General features: G+C 38.2%; 1 protein-coding gene and 1 long non-coding RNA gene across 4 annotated transcripts; both read right to left on the bottom strand.

The window, feature by feature from the left end:
- Positions 1-754: 754 nt before the first annotated feature.
- LOC131010176 (F-box/LRR-repeat/kelch-repeat protein At2g27520-like) lies at positions 755-3,588 on the bottom strand. Of its 3 annotated transcripts, XM_057937599.1 has the most exons (3): positions 3,389-3,585; positions 1,348-2,537; positions 755-1,226 (listed from the first exon to the last, which is right to left on the bottom strand). In XM_057937599.1, coding segments are annotated over exons 2-3 (1,179 nt in total). In that variant the 5' UTR covers positions 2,526-2,537; positions 3,389-3,585; the 3' UTR covers positions 755-1,225. The 3 variants fall into 3 exon arrangements, with proteins under 3 accessions (XP_057793582.1, XP_057793581.1, XP_057793580.1); XM_057937598.1 differs by lacking the exon at positions 755-1,226 and having other exon boundaries at positions 1,261-2,547; positions 3,389-3,588; XM_057937597.1 differs by lacking the exon at positions 755-1,226 and having other exon boundaries at positions 1,261-2,537; positions 3,389-3,584.
- A 5,608-nt stretch (positions 3,589-9,196) lies between these two features.
- Positions 9,197-9,938, bottom strand: LOC131010175 (uncharacterized). Its single transcript, XR_009096491.1, has 2 exons — positions 9,580-9,938; positions 9,197-9,472 (listed from the first exon to the last, which is right to left on the bottom strand). It is a non-coding gene; the product is annotated as an uncharacterized LOC131010175 (long non-coding RNA).
- Between the last annotated feature and the right edge of the window lie 13,813 nt (positions 9,939-23,751).

The following is a 23,751-nucleotide window of genomic DNA, read 5'->3' as shown; positions in this document are numbered from 1 at the left end:
TATAGATATAATCCATTTATTAACGGTCCAATTTTCTTTTTAGATTGTCTCAATTATAATGTCTCAACAAAAAAAAAAGAAAAAAAAAAACGAGTGTCTCAGCTCAAAAAATGAAATATATTAAAGTATATTAGTCAAAAAATGACATAATTTGGTTGTTTTAACGGTAACTATTTTTTAATTATTTAACGATCGTTTGTATCTTTAGAGACCGTCGGTCGTTACATATATTTATTAATTTTGTATTTTCTAGACTTAATGACCGTATAGTCGGTGTTAAATTTAAAATTATGATCGTAATTTTTTTAATTAAACTTAGGTTTTTATAATTGAACTCACACATGCCGAACCCTATCGGCCGCCCCACCACCTTGACCCTATTCGCTGCACTGACGAACGTTTTTAATTTGTGTGCCCAATTTTCACTTTATTTTCATTTACTTTCTACTACTTTCTCTTTCTCTCTCCCATTTACTATTTTAATTGAGTTTAAACAATCACTTTATAATCTAAATCATCATTCTTTAATTTGCATGCTGTATTTTTTTGGGATGTTAGTAATAGGACGAAGGAGGTAAATATATACCAAGGGCTCGTTTGGTACATGTGATTAGAGTGTATAATATATCTATCATACCCTAATATCTTGTTTGGTAAGAGGTAATACGAAACACACAACCCTTTTACAAATTAAAAGCCCGAACTGAATTGAGGGATTCTGTATACTACCTACGAAGGTGGTATACGTAATACAAATCATAATTATAACTATTATTAACTTGATATAATCTTAATACATCGTACCAAATAACATATTACTACATTTTACAAATGTTATGCATTCTACCAATCATGATATTAATTCGACATATAATAAAAAAAACATCTCAGTTAAATATATTACTCCATCTGTCCCATTATTTATGATTTGTATTCCTTTTTGGACCGTCCCAAGTAACATGGCATGATTTCCTTTTGGAGCATAATTCGAGCTTAATTAAAATTCTTAATCAATTCATTACTCTCTCTCTCATTTGATTTTTTTACTACCTGTCGCCTCCCCACCTTATTTCTCACCACCACCAGTACCTCATTCTCTCCTTCCTCTTCCTCCCCTCCCACCTTTGTCATCCACCGCTTCCTCTCGCCGCCATGTATCGCTGCCTCCTTCGCCTCCTCAAACCCCGCGCCGCCTCGACCCTCCAACTCTACCAAACAAGCCAACTCTGCCAAATATGCAATTCGTGCAGGCCAAAAATATGATGGATCAGACCTGTTTTGACACCTTTATTTAGAAGGAAAAGGAATTACATTACAAATTGTTGATACATATATATATTTGCTCACCACATGATACAATTAAGAGTGTTCCGATGAGGAATATAAAGCCTGTTTATCTTCTTCCCAAACCATGGCTCACCACCACCATTCACCACCCTCGTTTCATCCCTACCAAAGTTGTAAACACACAAGCGACCCCCAGCGGACTCGAGCACCATCTCCTCCCCGTCTCTCCGGCTACAAACCGGAACACAACCACTCAAATTGATGCTACATCTCTTCATCCAACACTCCCCCAACCCATTCATAATCCATACTTGAAATGTATTAACCTCTGCATGACTCACAAATCCAAGACTCCCTCCTATCTCCACCAGCCTATCGCCCCACTCCCTCTTCGCGGGCAGCTTCTTGGCGACAAACCTCTCACCTCTCACATCCATGGAGACGAAGCAATCACGCTCCCGCTTAGACGCCAGCCAGTGCAACGATCCACCCACAGACACCGGCATCTGCCTAACCCGTATTGATTCATGAGGCCCCTTGATTCTCATCCATTTCCTTGTATCAACGCTCAAGATCTCACAGCCAACACCCCCTAATACCTCACGAAACAAGTGCACAACTTTATACGTTTTCGCCTCACTACAAAATGCTATACCAAATGATTCACATAGATGGTGACTCGAAACACCTAATGGAAGCTCAACATGCTTCCCTGTGATGGGATTCATGAGCACCAATCTCTTCCTCCTCCCATTAGATGCAAGAACCAAGCCGTTGTAGCTTGCTCGAACGCTAGCCAGATCGGGCACACTTGACTCCACAAAGCTACTGCTCAAACAATCCAAACTCAAGAAATGGAAGTACGCCTTTGGCTTCCCTTCGTTAGGCCAAAAGGCCAAATGTTGAGATAACAAAACTGTCTCCGATTTCCGAGCGTGGCTAGTCACGAAAGTAGGGGTATTGATCAATCCGAACCATTGCTTGCACACAAACTGCAGCCTGAAGAGGGATTCAGCAGGGAGCAACATGAAAATTTGGTTGAGCAAATCAGGGGATAGTGTTGTCTGAATGTGAAGCTCTGCTTCCGAATCCTGCGATGCCGTTTCTTCCGCCGGCTTCATCGGGGCAGAGTTTCTCCAGAGAAATTCAGCTAGGAGGCGGCTCTGCTTCCTGGCTAAGGCTTCCCTCCACGTTGCGCCTATGAGGCGCCGTCTGGGGAGAATCGCGCCGGCATCCATTGTTCGAGGGCTCTGAACAATGCTTCATATATCAAACAAAAGTGTTGGATGATAACATAGTTTCTGCTTAGTTTTTGGACAAGATCATGGAAGTATAATGCTTTACTATTTTGCAGTCGGCCTAATTCTTATATCATTATATGTAATGACAATAGCAAATGACAATCGTATAGTTGAGCACAAAAATAATCACGACAGCTTTTGGATACAATTAAATGGAGATTAGGCGGCTATTTTTTTTTTTTTTGATAAATTTACATTATTAGATTAAATTAAATGGCCGCACCACAGGGGACTTGAACCCAAGACTTTGGCCTTAGACATTAACCCCTTACCTTAGCCAACACACGCACACGATTAGGCGGCTATTTACTTTTACAATCGGTGGTGGAGGGCTATTACCCCCACCTTAATTTTCTTACAGTTATTTCCAAGTACATCGAATCATATACTCTCTCATCCACGAAAATTATAGTCTCCTCAAAAATTGTTCTCTTTTGTTTTTAGTGAATCGAGAATCACCAAAATCTCGAGCTTTTCATCAAGAATTTTGGAGTTTAGCGGGCAAATGACATCAGCATTCAACATTTTCCCTTTGCCATGTATGAACATGAGAAATGATTTTCAATGAATGAATCAACAGAATTCCAAATTTGACTTAAAAAGCAATTAACCGAGCAATAAACGGCATATCATCTAGATAAAGAAATGGTCAATTTCTTGATTTACTTACAATCGTCAAATATATATATATATGCAAGAAATTTCAAACAGCAATTGTAAGAAAATAAGAAGATAAGGCACAAACTAAATTGAAGCTGGATTACGGCATTCCCCAATTTTCGGAAGCTTGTAGGTAATACCTGAGAGAAAAATTCTTGGAAAGCAAAAATCCTTGAGCTGCAAATTCACGAAACTATGATTCAAGATGGAGAAAAGGGAAGAAAAAATAAATTCAATTGTTGATAGATGAATTACAATTGAAAATCCCCAATTCACAAAAGTTTGGAGTGTTCCATTTGGAATGATAATATATAAAAATAGGTACTTCGATTACTTTTTATCAGAATGTCACTTTTTATTTTTATTTTTATTTTTTGATTGATTTTAGAATTTAATACTTCAGCTTGCAATTTCTCGAGAATTCATTTTGCTAAACTCTGCTTGCTTGAAAGGACACTACGTGTTCGATGATATGTCTCAACGAGAATATACATTTGTTAGAACCGGGTACACGATCGAGATATTACAAAATAAATATTTTGAGATATTACAACTCAAAATAATTGAAAATATTACAAAGAAAATAATTTGAGAAATTACAACTCAAATAATTGTATACAACTGAAATATATTGTATAAATAAATTATACGTATAAACTAAGTCGAGTCGAGATGAATCTCTTCCCGCAAGAAGATTATCGCCCCGGTAGTGCTCTTCGGTTTGGCGTATCTTCCCCAAAGGTAAAACGACTTCGTCTCGGCGGATGTAGCACCACAATCCGGCGAGCTCCGGCGAACTGAATAAGGATCGAAAACTGAGCTAGAGGTGGAATGCAGAATGCAGACTATTTTGTGAGTTGTGAGTTGTGAGTTTTCAGAGTGAATTCTAAAGCTCACCACACACCCATATTTATAGGTGTTAAACCGAGTGTGAACGGATCGGCAGTCAACTCCGGCGGCTGCGGTAGGTGGCCGCAATCGTTGAACGCAGAAGTTGAAACAGTCAATTCCGGCGGCTGCGGTAGGTGGCCGCAATCGTTGAACGCAGAAGTTGAAACTGATTTTCCCTCTTCAACAATCAAACTTTGACATACAATATCTCACTCACCGGAAATCGGTTTTGAGACTTCAAGTATATCACGTTGATCTACTCGAGATGTAGATTAACATCCAATTATTATTTTAATTAAATAATAAATATTTAATTAAATAATAATTTTCAGATTAGGCATAAAACCATATTTCCAACAATCCCCCACATGAGTGAGAAATCAGTATGCGTATGTATGCAGACATTTAGCTCAGTCTTCTTAAGAAACAACATTGCTTTTGGAAAGGTAGCTTGTGGCTTTGAACCTGCCATAGTCAATATTATCGAGTATACCGGCGGCCTAGTGGATTGTGTTCCTTGAACTAGTCCTCCTCGGTGTATACTTAGTCAACAATATTGACACAATATTGCTTCAATCCTTATTCGTTCTCACGTTTGTGTCCATTACAGGCCTTGGAACACCTCTTTGGATTCATAAGTGTTTCAATCGAAGCGGCCCCACTTCACACTTACATAGGTGACTCTTAACTCAAGTATCCTGCTATACTTGTCCTCTTCGAGGAGTTCTAGAGTCATTAAAAGTCAAAGACTTAACCTCACCACGTGCAGGTTTCCGAACACTCACTGTTCTACAAGGAATAGGCAATTCGAGTGTTCAACACACGGATTTTCATAACTTAGTTGTCCCATTGAACCAAGTTCTTGGGATCCTCCAGTCATCATGGTTGGGTTGCCACTATGATTATCCTTAATTTGTGGACTTCAAACCCATTCCCCCTAACAGTTTATACATTTGATCTCGATGGATACTTTTTGTCAAAGGATCCGCTATGTTATCAATTGATCTTATATAATCAATTGAGATAACTCCACTAGTGATCAAATGTCTCACGGTATTATGACGTCGACGAATATGTCTCGACTTACCGTTATACAAATGGTTTTGTGCTCGTCCGATAGCAGCTTGACTATCACAATGAATTATCACGGACGACACAGGTTTTGACCAACATGGAATATCCTCGAGGAAATTTCTAAGCCACTCGGCTTCTTCACCAGCTTTATCCAAAGCTATGAATTCTGATTCCATGGTCGATCTAGCAATACATGTTTGCTTCTTGGATTTCCAAGACACAGCACCACCCCCCACAGTGAATACATAACCGCTCGTTGAAAACGAGTCTTTGGCATCAGATATCCAATTTGCATCACAGTACCCTTCAAGTACAGAGGGTTCCCTAGTATAATGAATCGCATAGTTTTGAGTATATTTCAAATATCTCAAAACCCTTTCAAGAGCTTTCCAATGTTCATTACTAGGGTTAGCTGTAAAGCTGCTCAACTTGTTGACCGAGCATGCTATATCGGGACGAGTGCAATTTGTTAGATACATCAGGCTCCCAATAATCTTCGCATATTCTAACGCGTCAACAGGTTCTCCCTTGTGTACACTCAAATGCACATTAGGTTCCCATGGTGTCTTAGCTATTGGCTTGTCAAAAGCGTTGAATTTCTTTAACACTTTCTCAACGTAGTGAGATTGTGTTATAGCAATACCATCAGGTCTTCTTAGAATTTTAATTCCAAGGATAACATCAGCTAAGCCCATATCTTTCATACTAAAATTTTTACTTAGCATGCCTTTGGTTTCTTGAATCACTCGGGAATTACTTCCCATGATGAGCATGTCATCTACATAAAGACAAACAATAACATATCCGTTATTAGAATTCTTAATGTAGATACATTTATCGCACTCATTGATTCTGAATCCATTTGACAACATTACACTGTCAAATTTTAAATGCCATTGAAGCGGTGCTTGCTTCAACCCATATAAAGACCTTTGAAGTTTGCATACTTTGTGCTCTTGCCCAGGTACTACAAACCCTTCAGGTTGCTTCATATATATTTCATCTTCCAACTCGCCATACAAGAACGCAGTTTTCACATCCATTTGGTGAATCTCGAGATTGTGCAAGGCAGCAATAGCGAGAAGCATCCGAATAGATGTTAGTCTAGTCACAGGTGAATAGGTATCGAAGAAATCGTACCCTTCTTTCTGCCTGAAACCTTGAACGACAAGTCGGGCTTTGTACTTATCTATAGTACCATCAGATTTGTACTTCTTCTTTAGGATCCATTTGCATCCTAAAGCTTTAGCACCAGGTGGTAGATCTACTAGCACCCAAGTATGATTCTGCATAATGGAATCAATCTCAATATCGATGGCTTCTTTCCAGAGAGCTGCATCTGAGCCAGATAAAGCTTCTTTGATCGTCACCGGTTCGCCATCTAGCATCAAGACAACATAATCCGGTCCATAGACATTAGCTTTTCTAACTCGTTCCCCACGTCTCGGTTCTACATCCATAGGTTTAGACCTTGGTCTTTTCCTATTAGGTGGTACATGATTAGAACCCGTGGCATCATCTACTTGAGTAGAATTACTAGCTACTTCCATAGGTTTAGAACCTGTAGCATCACCATCAACTCCATCATTAGAGTTCGATGTACCTTTATCCTTGTTAGGATAGATATTTTCAAAGAATATAGCATTCCTTGATTCTATCGTTGTCCCAACATGTATATCAGGTATCTCCGATCTGTGCACTATAAAACGATAGGCACTGCTATTAAGTGCATGACCAATGAAGATACAATCCACCGTTTTAGGTCCTATTGTAACTTGCTTTGGTAAAGGCACTTCTACCTTGGCTAAACACCCCCACACTTTGAGGTATTTATACGAAGGTTTCCTTCCTTTCCATAGCTCATAGGGAGTTACATCTTTCCCTTTGAGTGGAATCTTGTTCAAGATATAGTTGGCCGTTAAGACAGCTTCCCCCCACATGTTCTGGGGTAATCCTGAACTAATCAACAAGGCATTCATCATCTCCTTAAGAGTTCGATTCTTGCGTTCAGCAACGCCGTTAGATTGTGGTGAATAAGGAGCCGTCGTTTGATGGATTATACCACTTTCGTTGCATAATTCAGCAAACGGAGCTACATACTCTCCACCTCTATCACTTCGAACCATCTTAATTCGACATCCAAGTTGATTCTCGGCTTCATTTTTGAAGTTTATAAAAGCTTCAATAGCCTCATCTTTACTTTTCAATAAGTAAAGGTAACAATACTTTGTGCAATCGTCTATAAAGGTGATAAAGTACTTCTTGCCACCTCTAGTTTGCACGAACTTTAAATCACAAACATCGGTGTGAATAAGTTCCAAAGGTTGAGTGCTCCTTTTTACCGATTTAAACGGTAACTTAGCCATTTTGGCTTCAACACAAACTTCACATTTTTCTTGTGAGTTGTATTCATCAACTTTTAGTAAATTCATTTTTACTAATCTCTTTATAGCATTTAGATTAACATGTCCAAGTCTACAATGCCATAAATCAGAACACTCAATCAAGTAAGCAGAAGAGGTTGATGCATATTTATTGATCTTAGCCTTGGCAGGCTTACAAGCTCTTACACCAAGTTTGAAAAGTCCTTCGGAGGCATAGCCTTTCCCTAGGAACTTTCCCCACTTGCGTATTACAACATAGTCAGATTTGAAAAACAATTCAAAATCCTTATTCGTAAGCCTAAAGCCCGAAATTAAATTCTTTCGGACAGTTGGAACGTGTAATACGTCTTTTAATGTGATCTCCACGCCCGACGTGAGTTGAAGAATCACATCTCCCATGCCAAGGACTTGGGATGTCCGCTCGCTAGCCTCCATTATCGTTTTGTTTTCCACTTCCTTGTAGTTGTGGAACAACTCACGATTTATGCATATATGGACGGTAGCGCCGGTATCCACGAACCAAGCGTTCGGGTTGTCCACATGATTCACCTCGGAGATCATGGCAGCAAAGTCATCGTGGTTCCAATCGTCGAAGTCCTTCTCGACGTTGTTCACGTTGCCATTTGCTTTCTTCCGCTTTGGCTTGCGGCAATCCTTAGCCATGTGACCTTTTTTGTCACAATTATAACATACACCATCAAACTTTGATGGTTGACTACCGCTTTGCTTCCCTTTACCCTTATTATTAGGGTTAGGGCGACCACGTTTGTTGGAGGGACCGCCTTTCTCGGTGAGATTGGCCTTTGCCTCCATCGGAGCTTTTCCCTTTTGATCACGACTTCTCACGTGATCCTCCATTTGAAGCTTGGATATTAATATCGGCACGGACATCTCCGAGCGCTCATGCTTCAAAAGGTTTTGAAATTTTCTCCAACTAGGAGGTAATTTCTCTATGATGATTGCAACGAGCAATGCATCCGCCAAGGGCATCCCTTCGGCTTGAACCTCATGTGAAAGATTTTGGAATTCTTCCACTTGGTCCATCAATGGCCGGGAGTCGACCATTTTGTATTCCAACCATTTGGCGACAATATACTTGGTAGTATTTGCCTTGTCCACTTGATATTTCAAATCAAGGGCCTCCCACAATTGTTTCGCGGTTTCATGAACCTTGAAAACACGATAGAGCCGTTCGTCCAGAGACATGAGAACGGTGTTACGGCACAAGTAGTCGCCGCGGCACCAGTTTAAATATCCGGCACGAATTTCTTGGCTCGTCTCCCCTTCACTCGGGGTTGGAGGTTTATCCTCCATTAAGAATCCGGCAAACCCCACGGTTGTGAGGTAGAATAGCATCTTCTCTTGCCAATATTTGAAGTTCTTGCCTGAGAACGTTGATGGTTTCTCGGCAAGACCAATAGTTCTAGATGTTGACGATGAAGCCCCCATCGAGGAAAACATTGACGACGTGGTTGAAGCAATGGTTGCAGAGGTGGTGGAGCCGTCCATATTGACGTCGGTGTGAGCCATTTCTCGAACGTGTATCAACGGCAGAGCATAATCTTCTTGCGATTGTTAGAACCGGGTACACGATCGAGATATTACAAAATAAATATTTTGAGATATTACAACTCAAAATAATTGAAAATATTACAAAGAAAATAATTTGAGAAATTACAACTCAAATAATTGTATACAACTGAAATATACTGTATAAATAAATTATACGTATAAACTAAGTCGAGTCGAGATGAATCTCTTCCCGCAAGAAGATTATCGCCCCAGTAGTGCTCTTCGGTTTGGCGTATCTTCCCCAAAGGTAAAACGACTTCGTCTCGGCGGATGTAGCACCACAATCCGGCGAGCTCCGGCGAACTGAATAAGGATCGAAAACTGAGCTAGAGGTGGAATGCAGAATGCAGACTATTTTGTGAGTTGTGAGTTGTGAGTTTTCAGAGTGAATTCTAAAGCTCACCACACACCCATATTTATAGGTGTTAAACCGAGTGTGAACGGATCGGCAGTCAACTCCGGCGGCTGCGGTAGGTGGCCGCAATCGTTGAACGCAGAAGTTGAAACAGTCAATTCCGGCGGCTGCGGTAGGTGGCCGCAATCGTTGAACGCAGAAGTTGAAACTGATTTTCCCTCTTCAACATCCAAACTTTGACATACAATATCTCACTCACCGGAAATCGGTTTTGAGACTTCAAGTATATCACGTTGATCTACTCGAGATGTAGATTAACATCCAATTATTATTTTAATTAAATAATAAATATTTAATTAAATAATAATTTTCAGATTTGGCATAAAACCATATTTCCAACAACATTGACATTAAAAACTACTCCCTCCATTCTAGAAAAATAATCTCAAATTCCTATTTTGGGAACACATGATATAATCTTATTATGTTTATAGATACTGTTCCTAGGGATAAGCAATTTACCCGCGAGTAACGTCATGGCGGATCTTAGCTGGGGCTGCACTGGGCTGGAATATTATATTTATAGATACTTGTTAGACAAGTTGACAAGATTGAACAATGAACAAGAAAACTATAAATCGAAAACTACCGCAATCACTCAAGAACACAAGATTTAACGTGGTTCAGCCGAAGCTAACATCCACGAAGGGTTCACGATGGAATATTATTAATCGAAGATGGAAATGATGTAGAATACAAGATCCAAAACTGGAAAGAAGAAGATTAACCCCTTCAGCTAAATCGCATAGCATGAATATCCCCAATCTCTTCACTCTTGTTTTCTCTCACACCCGTAACGAATTTTTCATCTACAAAACTCACGCTGAATAAGAGAGTTATATAAGAAAAATAACCATCTCTTCAGTCATGTAGAAAACTGAAACTGAAGTGTGCAAATTCAGTCCTCAACTGAAGCCATATATTTCAGTCCTTGACTGAAGCTATATTGTTTATTTTCGGCAGACACTCCTCATTTCAAATCTCCACCTTGGATGCAGAAAATGCAGTAACACTCCAGAGCTCGATTCCCCTAAAAAATACTTGCCCCATTACAGAGCTAACCATGTGATATCCTCTCAAGGAATCACATTAACAAGACTTGAGCAATACCTGAACTTCTCTCTAGGCAATGCCTTAGTCAACATGTCCTCAGCATTGTGGTCTGCTGATACCTTTAAGACCTCTACAGTCCCTTTACTCACTACATCTCTAATGAAATGTAGTCTTACATCAATGTGTTTGGATCTCTCGTAGAAAACTTGATGCTTTGCTAAGTGCAAAGCACTTTGGTTATCACAAAATACCTTCACACTGTCCAGCTTTACACCAAACTCTCCAACAATACCTTTAAGCCAAACTGCTTCTTTAACTGCTTCAGTAAGCCCCATATACGCTGCTTCAGTAGTTGATAGAGCAACCACTGATTGAAGGCTTGATTTCCAACTCACAGCAGATCCAAACAACTTGAAGATGTAACCTGTTTGTAACTTCCTGGAGTCCAGATTTGCTGCAAAATCTGAGTCCACAAAACCAATTAGCTCATCTCCATTAACTGCATTTGATTTCTCAAACTTAATACCTACTCCAGTATTTCCTTTTAGAAATCTCATTAACCAATTCAGAGCAATCCAATGTTGTCTTCCTGGTTGAGCCATATACCTACTGATCACACTTATTGAATTGGCAAGATCTGGTCTGGTGCAGACCATCATGTACATAACACTCCCCACCATATTTGAATGTGGTATGTTGTCCATCTTCTTCTTATCACTTTCAGTAGAAGGCCTCTGATCAATTGACAGTTTAAAGTGAGCAACCAAAGGTACACTAACAGATTTCAAGTCTTGCATATGATATTTTTGCAAGATTTTCTCTGCATAACTCCTTTGATTTAACCACAGACACCCACCTTTTCTGTCCCTTAGGATATCCATCCCTAAAATCCTTCTTGCACATCCTAGATCCTTCATTTCAAACTTCCTACTCAACTCCTACTTCAGTTTTTCAATTTCAGCCAAATTGTTCCCTGCCACCAACATGTCATCAACATATAATAAGAGATATGTATAATCTCCATCCTTTCCTTTACTCAAATACACACAGCTATTATACTATGACCTGGTGAAGTTCAATTCCATCATATATTCATCAAACTTTAAGTACCACTGTCTTGAAGCTTGCTTTAAACCATAAAGTGATCTCTTTAGTAAGCAAACTTTATCTTCATTTCCTGGCAGAACAAATCCTTATGGCTGTGTCATGAATATTGTTTTTTCCAAATATCCATGAAGGAAGGTTGTTTTAACATCCAACTGGTGAAGTTCTAGATTGAATTGATTCACCAAAGCAAGTAAAATCCTTATTGAGCAGTGCTTTACAATAGGGCAAAAGACTTCATTGAAATCAATACCCCTTTGTTGTGTAAATCCTCTCGCCACCAACCTGGCCTTAAATCTGACGTACTCTTTGTCAGACACCATTTCTATCTTTCTTTTAAAGATCCATCTACAGCTGACCAATTTCTTGGATTTTGGCCTTTTAACCAATATCCAGGTGCCATTCTTCATGTGAGAGTTCAGTTCTTCTCTCATTGCAGCTAACCATTGCTATTTATCCTTCGATTTCATAGCCTCTGTGAAGTTTTTGGGCTCATGATAATCCACTTCATCTGCAATACTCAATGCATAAGCCAACAGATCAGAATCACCATATCTTGTGGGAGGGTGTATGGTTCTCCTCTGTCTGTCTCTGGCCAACAAATAGTTGTCCAATTCAGAGCTGTTTGTATCATCAATTGCTTGATTTCTCTGATCTGCATCACTTTCAAGCTCCACCTCAAATAAAGTAGTATCTGAATTTCCATGGCTTGAATCAGTACTATTCTTCTTTGCTTCAAGATAAGGCATGATATCCTCCTTAAAGGTAACATCCCTGCTGATTATTAGCTTACTAATTCCAGGCTCAGTGCATCAAAGCTTATAACCCTTTACTCCTTTTGGATATCTTAGAAAGACACATCTAAGAGCCCTTGGCTCGAGTTTGTCTTGCCTGATATGTGAGTATGCCCTGTGGTGCGTCGTTTTACACCAAAAATATCCGGCGGTCAGCCGGTATGCCCACACTACGCAGACAGCAGTAAGCAAGATCGTCTCCCAAGGGATTGGTGAGAATTCTCCTAAAATTCAACCTGCAAAGAAACTCAACAAAAACGAAATTTGTGGGAAAATATTGAGAAAATACTAAATCTAAAATAAATAAATAAAATCCAAAAGAATTGCAATGGTTCTAATCCTAAAGAATAAATAGAAAATTCTAACAATTAATAAAGAATTCCAGCAATCAATTAAGTCCACCCTAGCTTAATTATTCTGATCATTGATGCAAATATAACTTTAATTCATGCAAGCAAACCAGTTATAACCACTGAAGACGCTTCTGACGTGATCTTATTTCTCCTTAATTATTCGGTAATCAGGAAGACGCTTCACTAATTACTACCCTAATCGACTGACAACCGTAAGAGACGCTCTATAGGTTTAATGAGCCGACATCATTAATATCTAGAGAAACCCGATTCAAAACCAATAAACTCTGACGCATGATTATTGAATTAAGACTGCTTTTTCCTTGACCCTGATGTGTCAATTTACCACTAATCAAACCTAAACCACAATTACGGATGGCTGATTCAATTGGTTGTATAATTAATTCTAACCCACTAAATATTGCGCACTACCTAATGGATTAAAATAATTAATAACGATTAACACGGAGAATCACAGATACAAGCATAAAATACAAAATAATCTTGCTAGTGCATCCCTAATCGTTGCTGGAATAAAAGAAATTAGCTAGAACTCATAAATAAAAATAAATAAGAAAAATGTAATAAATAGCGAAAAGATGAAGAAAAGAAAACTTGATTAATAGCTCCAAAAATTCGTCCAAGTCTGCCTCAAAAAGTTGTATGCGTGAATGTGTGTTTCAATTTATATATATAAACTAAATCAAACCTAATTCTAATGGAAATTGGAAAAGATGCGCAGAGGCCCATAAAAGCAAACTTAAGCCCACTAGAAGACAAAATAAGAGTCAGCCGACAAAATCAATTTCTCGCCAATCTTGAATTTCGGACATCTCAGACGGTATGGGCACGCTGTCTAGCTTGCACGCACAGATTCTTTCTTCACAGATTAAGACTTCAAAACTCTTCTCAAAAGCATGTCTTTTCTCCAAAACCTATCAAATATCATCAAAATTCATATAAGACCATAATTCATATCCAAAAAAACGATATTTAACATGAATTAAGCACATAAATCATATCAAAATCCCCCAAATAAATGAATATAAATACGCCTAATCACCCTGCACCCAAAAGGTTTTAGGTTTGAGTAATCTGGAACATGTCCATGCCACATTTTATATGTGGATTTGAAATCTATGGCCGATGATATTGATTAGAATGCATGTTGTAGACATAGCTTCTGCCTAGAAAATTTTTGGCATACCAGAGCTCAGCAACATGCATCTAACTCTCTCCAAAATTGTTCTATTCATCCTTTCAACCACACCATTCTGTTGTGGATTCCCAGGCACAGTTCTATGCATTTTAATTCCCTTTTCAGTGCAGAAATCCTGAAACTCTTTTGAGAGAAACTCTAGCCCATTGTCTGTCCTCAAGTACTTAACTCCAGTACCCTTTTCATTCATTACTTCAGTGCACCACTCTTTAAATTTCTGACAAGCTTCATCTTTGCTTTTCAAAATGTATATCCACAGCTTCGTGCTGTAATCATCTATGATACTCATAAAATACTTTCCATCTCCTTTACTGTTGACCGTAGCTGGGCCCCACAGATCTGAGTACACATAGTTTAGAGGTGATTTTGAGATATGCTTCCCTTTTCCATAGGGCTGCTTCTTGCTTTTGCTGAGGATACACTCTTCGCAGTCTTTGACTTTGAAATTGTGGGGATTCTTAATAGCTCCTGACTTCAAGAGGTGATTCATTCCTTTTTCACCCACATGGCCTAGTCTCATATGCCATATTCTTGAATCATCTACACCATTAGATTCACAATCCCCAACTACAGTATGTCCTTCAAGGTAATAAAGGCTAGCTACTTTTCCTGACACCTTTCATAACAGTTTTACCTTCTTTCATGACATTCATCTCACCATTCTTTGATACAAAATAATACCCCTTTGATTCCTGAATGCCAAGGGAAATTAAATTTCTCTTTAGATCAGGAATATACCTCACTTCTGATAAAATCTTGACTGATCCATCTGCTAGCTTGAGTTTTATGTCTCCAATTCCTTTGATTTTGCAGGTGTGATTATTGCCCAGTAGAACCTGACCATGCTCTCCATTTTTCAGATTTGAAAACCATTCTTGATGTGGACTCATCTGAAAACTACACCCCGAATCCATAATCCAATCCTCTATTCCTCTGCCATCTTGCAATCCACCGCATTAAGGACTTCAGCTTCTTGGATATGCTCCACCATCCCTGCTTCATTTCCCTTTTGCACTTGCTCTGCTTGTTTCTTCTTCCAGGAGAAGCAATTCTTTTTCAAATGCCCCGGCTTCTTGCAGTAATGGCAACTTCTTGTTTATTTCTCTATGGAGTCCTTGGCCCTTTCTTGAGTAGAGTTCTTGGTATTATTACTTTGCTTCTTGGACTTTCATTTTGTGAATTTAGACTTCACATTCAGACTTTCTGCTGTTGAGGTGTCATTCTTGGCAGAATTATTCTTCTGCAATTCTTTAGTTTTTAATGCAGCTTGAACCTCCTCAAGAGAAATTGTATTCTCTCTGCCAAATAGCATGGCATCTTTGAGATGCTCATATGACTTTAAGAGGGAATTCAGTAAGATAATAGCCTTATCTTCATAATCTAATTTCACCTCTATATTCTCCAATTCATCAAGCATCTTGTTGAATTCCTCAATCTGATCCTCCAGATTCTTGCCCTCAACAATCCTATATGAATACGGTATTTGCTTGATGTATAAGCGATTGGTTAAAGACTTCATATATGTATCTTCAAGCTTCTTCCAAACACATTCAGCTGTGGTCACTTTCGAGACTTCTCTTAGTACTTTATCGCTTAAATAGAGAATCAAGGCACTGTGAGCCTTCTCCAATAAGGTGATTCGGTCAGCTTTCTTCAAGTCATCCGGCAATGCCTTCTCACCTTGAAGGGCCGCAAATAATCCCTGCTGAATCAGCATCGCCTTAATCTTCAACATCCATAATCTGAAGTCGTTTTTTTCATTGAATTTCTCAGCTTCAAATTTCGTGACTGACATCTTGCTCCAATCTCAATTAGATACGAATGGAATTTTGTCCGATCAGAATCTGCCCTGATCTGAAATTGCCTTGATCTTGCCTCATTTCCCACAGACGGCGCCACTTGTTAGACAAGTTGGCAAGATCGAACAATGAACAAGAAAACTATAAATCAAAAACTACCGCAATCACTCAAGAACTCAAGATTTAACGTGGTTCAGCCGAAGCTTACATCCACGAAGGGTTAACGATGGAATGTTATTAATCGAAGATGGAAATGATGTAGAATACAAGATCCAAAACTGGAAAGAAGAAGATTAACCCCTTCAACAAAATCGCATAGCATGAATATCCCCAATCTCTTCACTCTTGTTTTCTCTCATACCCATACGAATTTTTAATCTTTAAAACTCACGTTGAATAAGAGAGCTATATAAGAAAAATAACCATCTCTTTAGTCATGTAGAAAACTGAAACTGAAGTGTGCAAATTCAGTCCTCAACTGAAGCCATATATTTCAGTCCTTGACTGAAGCTATATTGTTTATTTTCGGCAGACACTCCTCCCAATTTACCCGCGAGTAATAGCATGGGCGGATCTTAGCTCGGGCTGTACTGGGCTCTAGCCCAGTGCAACCCCAAAATTTTATTTTATATGTATTAATATATTTAGCTTAATATCTATGAAGGTCAGTTCATAGCCCAGTCCAATTTTCAGAGAAAGATAAAAAAATTTCAAAATAATAATAATAAATTAATTTATTCTTGTATAAGATAGATTATTTTTAAAAAAAAACATAGAGAGATAGTTTTTGATATGCTTTCAATATAGTATTTGTTATTGAATCAATAAAAAGAAAATAAATATTGATTATACGTAGTGATCAAACTATAATTCTAAGTCCATTAAGATTATACTTGAACATAAAGATAAAGATGGATTGTACGGTCTGTTCAAAAAATTTGGCTCGGGGGCTACCGCCCCCCAACCCCCGGGCATACCTTCAAGTTTAGTCTCCCTTATCGGCAAATCTTGGATCCGTCCCTGAGTAACGGATATCCGCGAGTACCCGACCCCAGAGACGAACGCACGCTCAACACTACGGGGGCACGTGCCCCCACAACTTCTTTTTTTATCAATTATATAAGTATATGTCTTATTCCCCATATTTCCAACTCCCAACCCAAAACGTGCCCCCTCAACTTTTACTTTTTTTATTAGTATTCCCAAATCCCCAAAACCAAACCCCTAAACAAACCCAACACATTCAGACAAATAATAGATAAGTGATAACTCAAAGTCAAATAGAGAATTGAAGCTTGAATTAAGGAATCAATAAAGAATTCAAATCTGTAGCCGCCGCGAACCGCTTTCTCTCTCTCCTCTTTTGATCAAATTATATTGAAGCTTTGATTTTATCTCAGCAGATATTAGCAGGTATCGTAAAATAATCATATTTAAATTTGTAATATATATTAATCTAATTATTTCTTTCGAAAATTTTATTTTGATTTTGATTTATTGAATTACATTATTTTGATTTAGGTTTACATGGAAAGATTTTATAAAAGAGCATTGGAACCACCATTTATTAATGGAAAAAAAAAAAAGATGATAGTGCCAAATCAAGTAGAGACAATTTTGATGCAAAAGACCTTCCTATAGATCCGGAATTTAGAATTCAGATTTTGGAATATAATCCAAATATTCGAGATGAAGTTCGAAGGGAATACATATCGAGGGTATTTGCTTATAACACTAGTTCTTATTCTTCTGGTTGTCACTGCTACAGTTGAAAGGGTATTTTCTGCAATACATATCATAAAGAATCCTCTACGCGGTCGGATGGGAGATCAATGGATGAATGATAGTTAGATTGTATATATTGAGAAAGAGATTTTTGATAATGTTGATAATGAGTCAATCATGCAAATGTTCCAGTCGATGAAAATTCGTAGATTTCAATTGTAATAAACTTGGATTGGATTGTCATGTAGTAATTTTTTTGAACGTATTTTTTATATATAACTATTTTGTGCCCCCGTATAAAAAAAAAATTGGATCCGTCCCTACCCGACCCTACTAGGTGCGGGTTTGAGGGGCATTTGATATCCACAGATAGTTTCGTGATTACAATTAACTATTCATTTAGTTCGTGTGTATGGATCTTGATACTTACTATCCATACATGCGAATTGAAGCCCGATTACTCGTGAAAAATATCCGCGAAAACACCCGTGAAAATACCCACTAAATACCCGCGAAATACTCACGAAACACCCATGAATTTGAATATTAACTTTAAATTTAAACTTTGTCATTTGTGGATTTGAACATGGATGAAAGACGTGCATTTGAACTATATGATTTGTGGTGATTTTTTTTTTTTGTATTAAATTTGTTATTAATTTATACTCATTTCGTCCCATTACAAATGTCCACTTTCCATAATGGGATATCCCATACCAAATGTCTCATTCCTTTTTTGGCAAATATATTTTCTCTCTATACTTAATATTTAAATAATTTTCATCAATATTCCATTTTATCTACTTTTTACACATTTCTTAATCTCCGTGCTAAAAAGTAATGGAACATTTGTAATGGGACGGAGGGAGTATTTAAATTCTGTTTCGTGGGTATCAGATGGAAAATGGGTGGCGGGTATCCGACGGGTGGCGGATTTGGGTAGCATTTGATATCCATGGATAATTTTGTGATTAAAATTCATTATATAGATAGCCACTATCCGTGCCCGTCGTACCCGATTGTCATCCCTAACGGTTCCGCAATATATTATTCTAATTATATCAACTTATTATTTCTATCACATATGACTTATCATTTTTATTTTCATCATCCACTATATAAATCACTACTCCTACTTTGATAAAACTCTTTCTCCGTGCATAATACTGTAAACACAAATTTTATTGTATTCAATAAATAAAATATAAAAATATGTACAAATTTAAAATATATGGATTGAAATGAATTTGTTGCAGGTTGCGATTCTCTACTTTAATCCTCTGATTTTTCTCTTCGAACTTCTTCAAATCCTTGGAGGAAAATATAATTTCTTGATCTCCTTGAACTTGAATGTTGACTTGAATTTGATTTGATGACGTCAATCCAGAGGGCTTCCACCTTATTTCTGAATCAAACGTTAACTTGGATGATTTTGATGAAGAACTCGTTGATCTTCCTTATAGAAGGCCTTGATTGTTGGAGATGACTTCGTTGTAGTGAATTACTCCTTCAATGCTTGAGCTCTCAAAATTATTTCTGTTCCTTTTGACTCCACAAATAATCCATATTTATAGGTGAAGGATGGAGTGGGCTGGTGGACTTTGGGCACTCATATTGGGCTTTTAGGGCTGGAGCATCAATTAATTTCGATGTTTATCGTGCATCGCACGAATGAATTTACTAGTTATAAATAAAGAAACAAGTGAAATTAAAAGTTTGTGTACTACTAAAATTTTATGACGATGACTTGCAAGGATGGGATGATAGTTTGAAGGAGTGTTTGTGTAATCTTGATTGCTTGCATAAACTTGAATCGCTCAAACTTGATCGTTTGTGGAGGAACATGTATTCTAAGCTGAATGAGATGCTCACGTTTCCCAGATCGCTAAAGAAGTTGAGGTTGAGTATGATCGATTTTGAATGGAATGATCTGACAATGATTGGTTCGCTGCTCATACTTGAAGTTCTCCTAGTATAAAGTAACTGGAATCGTAGCACGTGGAGTCCTGTTGATGGGCAATTTCAACGCCTCAAGTTCTTGAAAATTGATCACTGTAAGCTGACATGTTGGAATGCAGATAGTTGACATTTCCGAGAAGCTTCTTCTTTGTCAACTATCTGAATTGGAAGAGATCCCATGGGGTATTGGTGACATACCAACACTCAAACTTATTCATGTGGAATTCTGTAGTGACTTCCCCGCGATTTCAACTTTGAAAATAAAAGATGAGCAGCTCCAATATCAGGAAAATGATGACCTTCAAATCCAAATTCATGTCATGGCAATGGTGGAAACAGAGGGCCTCACACTCAATAATGTTCAATTTAATCAAGTTGGTTGATCTTCTTTCTTTTGTTTGGTACATGTACATCTTGTGTGAGGAAAAATCTTAATCCTATCATGATTTGTTTGTGTGGTCGTTTTCACATTGAGGGCTCTAGTTTGGAGTTGGGCATACTCTCTACCGGTAACATCAATACTAAATGGTTTGATTCATCATTCTTTCATTTTTAGGAGAGCCATTGAAGAGCCAATTCAAAATTTATTTATGTGATTATCTTGCCCATTAGATGGTTCAAAATTTATCTATGTACAATGCCAGGCAGAGAAGTCATCGGCGTTCCAATGAGGCAGCCTCGGTTTTGTGCTTGAGAATTAAAAGTTTCTTTATCCGTGGAAATCCAACAAAGATTCGAGAAACCTGAACATGCAAGAAAATAAATCTCAGTAATCCTAGCTGCATCCAGACTGTATGGGCCTGGCCTAAGGCCCACAACGACCTTTATATAAGGATGAATAGCATGCGGCCAAAAAGATAGGAAAATCACAATCACTGGAATTATTTCGATCGCTACGGCTACTGCCATGGCTTAGTTTAATTATGTTTTTATTTGTTATGGTGGATGTTTTTGTGTTCTTTATTTTAATTAATTATGTTTAGGTAATTTTTTTACATGATTGGACGAGATGACGTGAACATGAGTTTTCAGCCTTACGAGGTTTAATTTGGACATAGTACTTGCATGTGTATGTTCCTGATGCGCTAAGTCAGAATCTCTATACAGTTTGGTCAAAAGCCGGTAACACCTTGGGCAAACTAAACTACAAGTAATTATCGAATTAAAGTGTAGAAGTCTCTCTCTCAATCTAAATAGTACGACCGGTGCGGAAGAGTGGTCGTATGCATTATGTGCATGTTTTTACGTTGAATTTATCTCTTTCAATGTTGTTTGGGCAACCCGCCTATTAAATGTCTTCATAGATGATTAGTCAAATTAGATAGTAAATATAGAGAGGTCTCTTACATACTTTATACTTAAGGATACATTGAGCTGAGTGAGTCTGCATCCGTGACACCGTGACAATGAGGGTCATGTTTCATTTTTCGACCGCCAATAACCAATAACACACAAATGCATTGAATAATTTTGCACAGATGAATGCGGTATTTATTCATGTTTCACAAGATTGCGACTAGATTAGGTTGCTTTTATTTATTTTTGTTATTTCTTTAATTTCACTCTTTAGTTTCCAATGCATTGATCAAAATATTAAACTTAAGTGATTGTGACTTTGACACCAGAAAAAAAAATACACCAACTTTCTCTAGTATTGATTTTATAATTGCCACTAGCAATAACTATAGAAATAATAAAATTTATTTGCACGAAGTTATAACCACGAATCGATCACTTATACTAGGCCACCGTTTACACTTTGTCAAAATGTTGAAGGAAAAGCTAAAAGCCCACTAATCTAAAAGTTTACTATAATTCTGCACATTTTGATGAAAATGCCCATAATCTTCACTCGCATTTCTTTCCCAAAGTCTAGACTCTAGACTGTACACATGCACAGAGCACGACGACAACTAGAGTTGTCAATTTCGGCCCACCGAATTTCGGAACAAGTTGGGCCGTAAAAAATTTGGTACGACCGAATTTATTTTCCGGTAGATTAGCCCAGTGGATTTTCAGCCCATTAACACTAAAAAGGAATCAATTTCGGTTTTGATGGGATCAACATGTTATCTGATACAAATAGGAGTAAGTTATCCAATTTTTCCTTAAAAAAATTAAACCATAAGAGAAGTAGAAAATTGGAAAAAATATCCATTTTTCGAAATTGAGAAAACTAAATGTATCTCTCTTTTGTATAAATTTACTGAAGCCCAATAACCTGCTCTACTATGAAATAATAATATGGGCCTAACAGCATGTCTATACATCAGATTTGGATTGGGATAAACAACTTTTGCTCCCCAAGAAAAAGAAGAAAAAAAAAAAAGAAAAAAAGAAGAAGGAAAATTACCAAATCTAAAATTGAAGTTTGGATGATCACTTAAATAATAATAATAATAATAATAATAATAATAATAATAATAATAACAAGATAATAATAATAATAATAATAATAATAATAATAATAATAATAATAATAATAATAATAATAATAAGTCCCCCTAAATACATTATCTTTTCTCATTTTCTGGAATTGCACATCACCTTTAAAATCCATCTCATAATACATAACCTTTCTTTTTCTTCTGGAATTGCACATGGTCAGCCAACAACCAATCGGAAAAATGATGTGGATGCCGGAAACGCCACATATACACGCCGGAAAAAAAAATAATTGATGTGGCAGCCATGTAAGATTTTTTTTTTTTTGCTATTAAATTCGAATTTCCAGAATATAGAATTAAGGCATTAATTTCTCAAATCTCCAATTTTCCCCTAAAAATTTTCCACTTTTTACAATTGCCCTAGCGTCTAGACTTGAATTTCGATCTGCTCCACAATTGCCCTAGCGTCCAGCGATCTGCTCCACATTGCCCTAGCTCCAGCGATTACACCAACACCAAGAAAGGCTCCAGCTCCGGCGATTACACTTGCTCTAGCGATTACACCAACATGAACTAGCGACGAAGGCTCCGGCGACCAAGGCTCTGGCCCACGGGACGAACCAAGCAGGGAGACTAACGTGTCGCCGTTGATTTAACTTAGATTGCAATCTTTCCCCTAACATCAACTGCTAATTTACATAGATTCCACAAACTCAATTAAACCGAACAAGCCGACAATTTGAATTATTCATTATGCATTTAGTATGGGTTGCTTTCTTTATCTAGGGCCTACTGTGATGAAAACTTAGTTGATATAATCATTTTTTGGCTAGTTTAAATGCATTTATTGTTGTCGTGTTGTTGATTGTGGTAGAACTGTAGGGGCGATGGGAAATTGCTGTTTTCCTGGGATCTAGTGAGGGAAGGTTGCGATCAATGATGTCAGGAGGTCAACCATCGGGTTCGGCGCAAGCTGATAAAGATCCGTCCGTTCGACAATTTATTGCGAATGGGAAAATTGTAAAACTAGGGGATTTAGGGAAAAATTGGGGATTTGAGAAATTAATGCCTTAATTCTATATTCTGGAAATTCGAATTTAATAGCAAAAAAAAAAAAAAATCCTACATGGCTGCCACATCAATTATTTTTTTTTCGGCGTGTATATGTGGCGTTTCCGGCATCCACATAATTTTTCCGGTTGGTGGTTGGCTGACCATGTGCAATTCCAGAAGAAAAAGAAAGGTTAATTATGTATTATGAGGCGGATTTTAAAGGTGATGTGCAATTCCAGAAAATGGGAAAATGTAATGTATTTAGTAGGGCTGGGAATTTCGGGATCGGGTAATCGGGTACCCGATACCCGACCCGAAAAAATCGGGTATCGGGTACCCTATACCCGAAAAAATCGGGGTCGGGGTCGGGTATTTAGGTTGTGAAAAAATCGGGTATCGGGTATACCCGATCGGGTATCGGGTATACCCGAAAATACCCGAATTTTAAGTAAGTGAAATTAATTACTCTAATTACCGACTTTGACTTGAGTATTTGAGAATCAAGTACCAGCCCTCACGCCCCAGCCCTAGACTTCCGCCGCCCACTCCCACAGCCCTCCCGCGTCCTGCTCCCTCCCGCCTCAGGCCTACCGCCCAGGCCCAGCGACCCAGCGGCGCACCGGCGCCCCTCGCCGCCCACCATCGCCCTCCTGCGCTTCCACTCGGCCTCCCCCTGTTCGGTTGTCCCTCCGCGCGCCTCCTACTTCCCGTCGCCGTTTTC

The sequence above is a fragment of the Salvia miltiorrhiza genome, chromosome 2, assembly GCF_028751815.1.
Source record: "Salvia miltiorrhiza cultivar Shanhuang (shh) chromosome 2, IMPLAD_Smil_shh, whole genome shotgun sequence".
Classification (NCBI taxonomy): domain Eukaryota; kingdom Viridiplantae; phylum Streptophyta; class Magnoliopsida; order Lamiales; family Lamiaceae; genus Salvia; species Salvia miltiorrhiza.
Note: the sequence above shows the minus strand (reverse complement) of the source record. Positions and strands in the feature narration are given on the sequence as shown.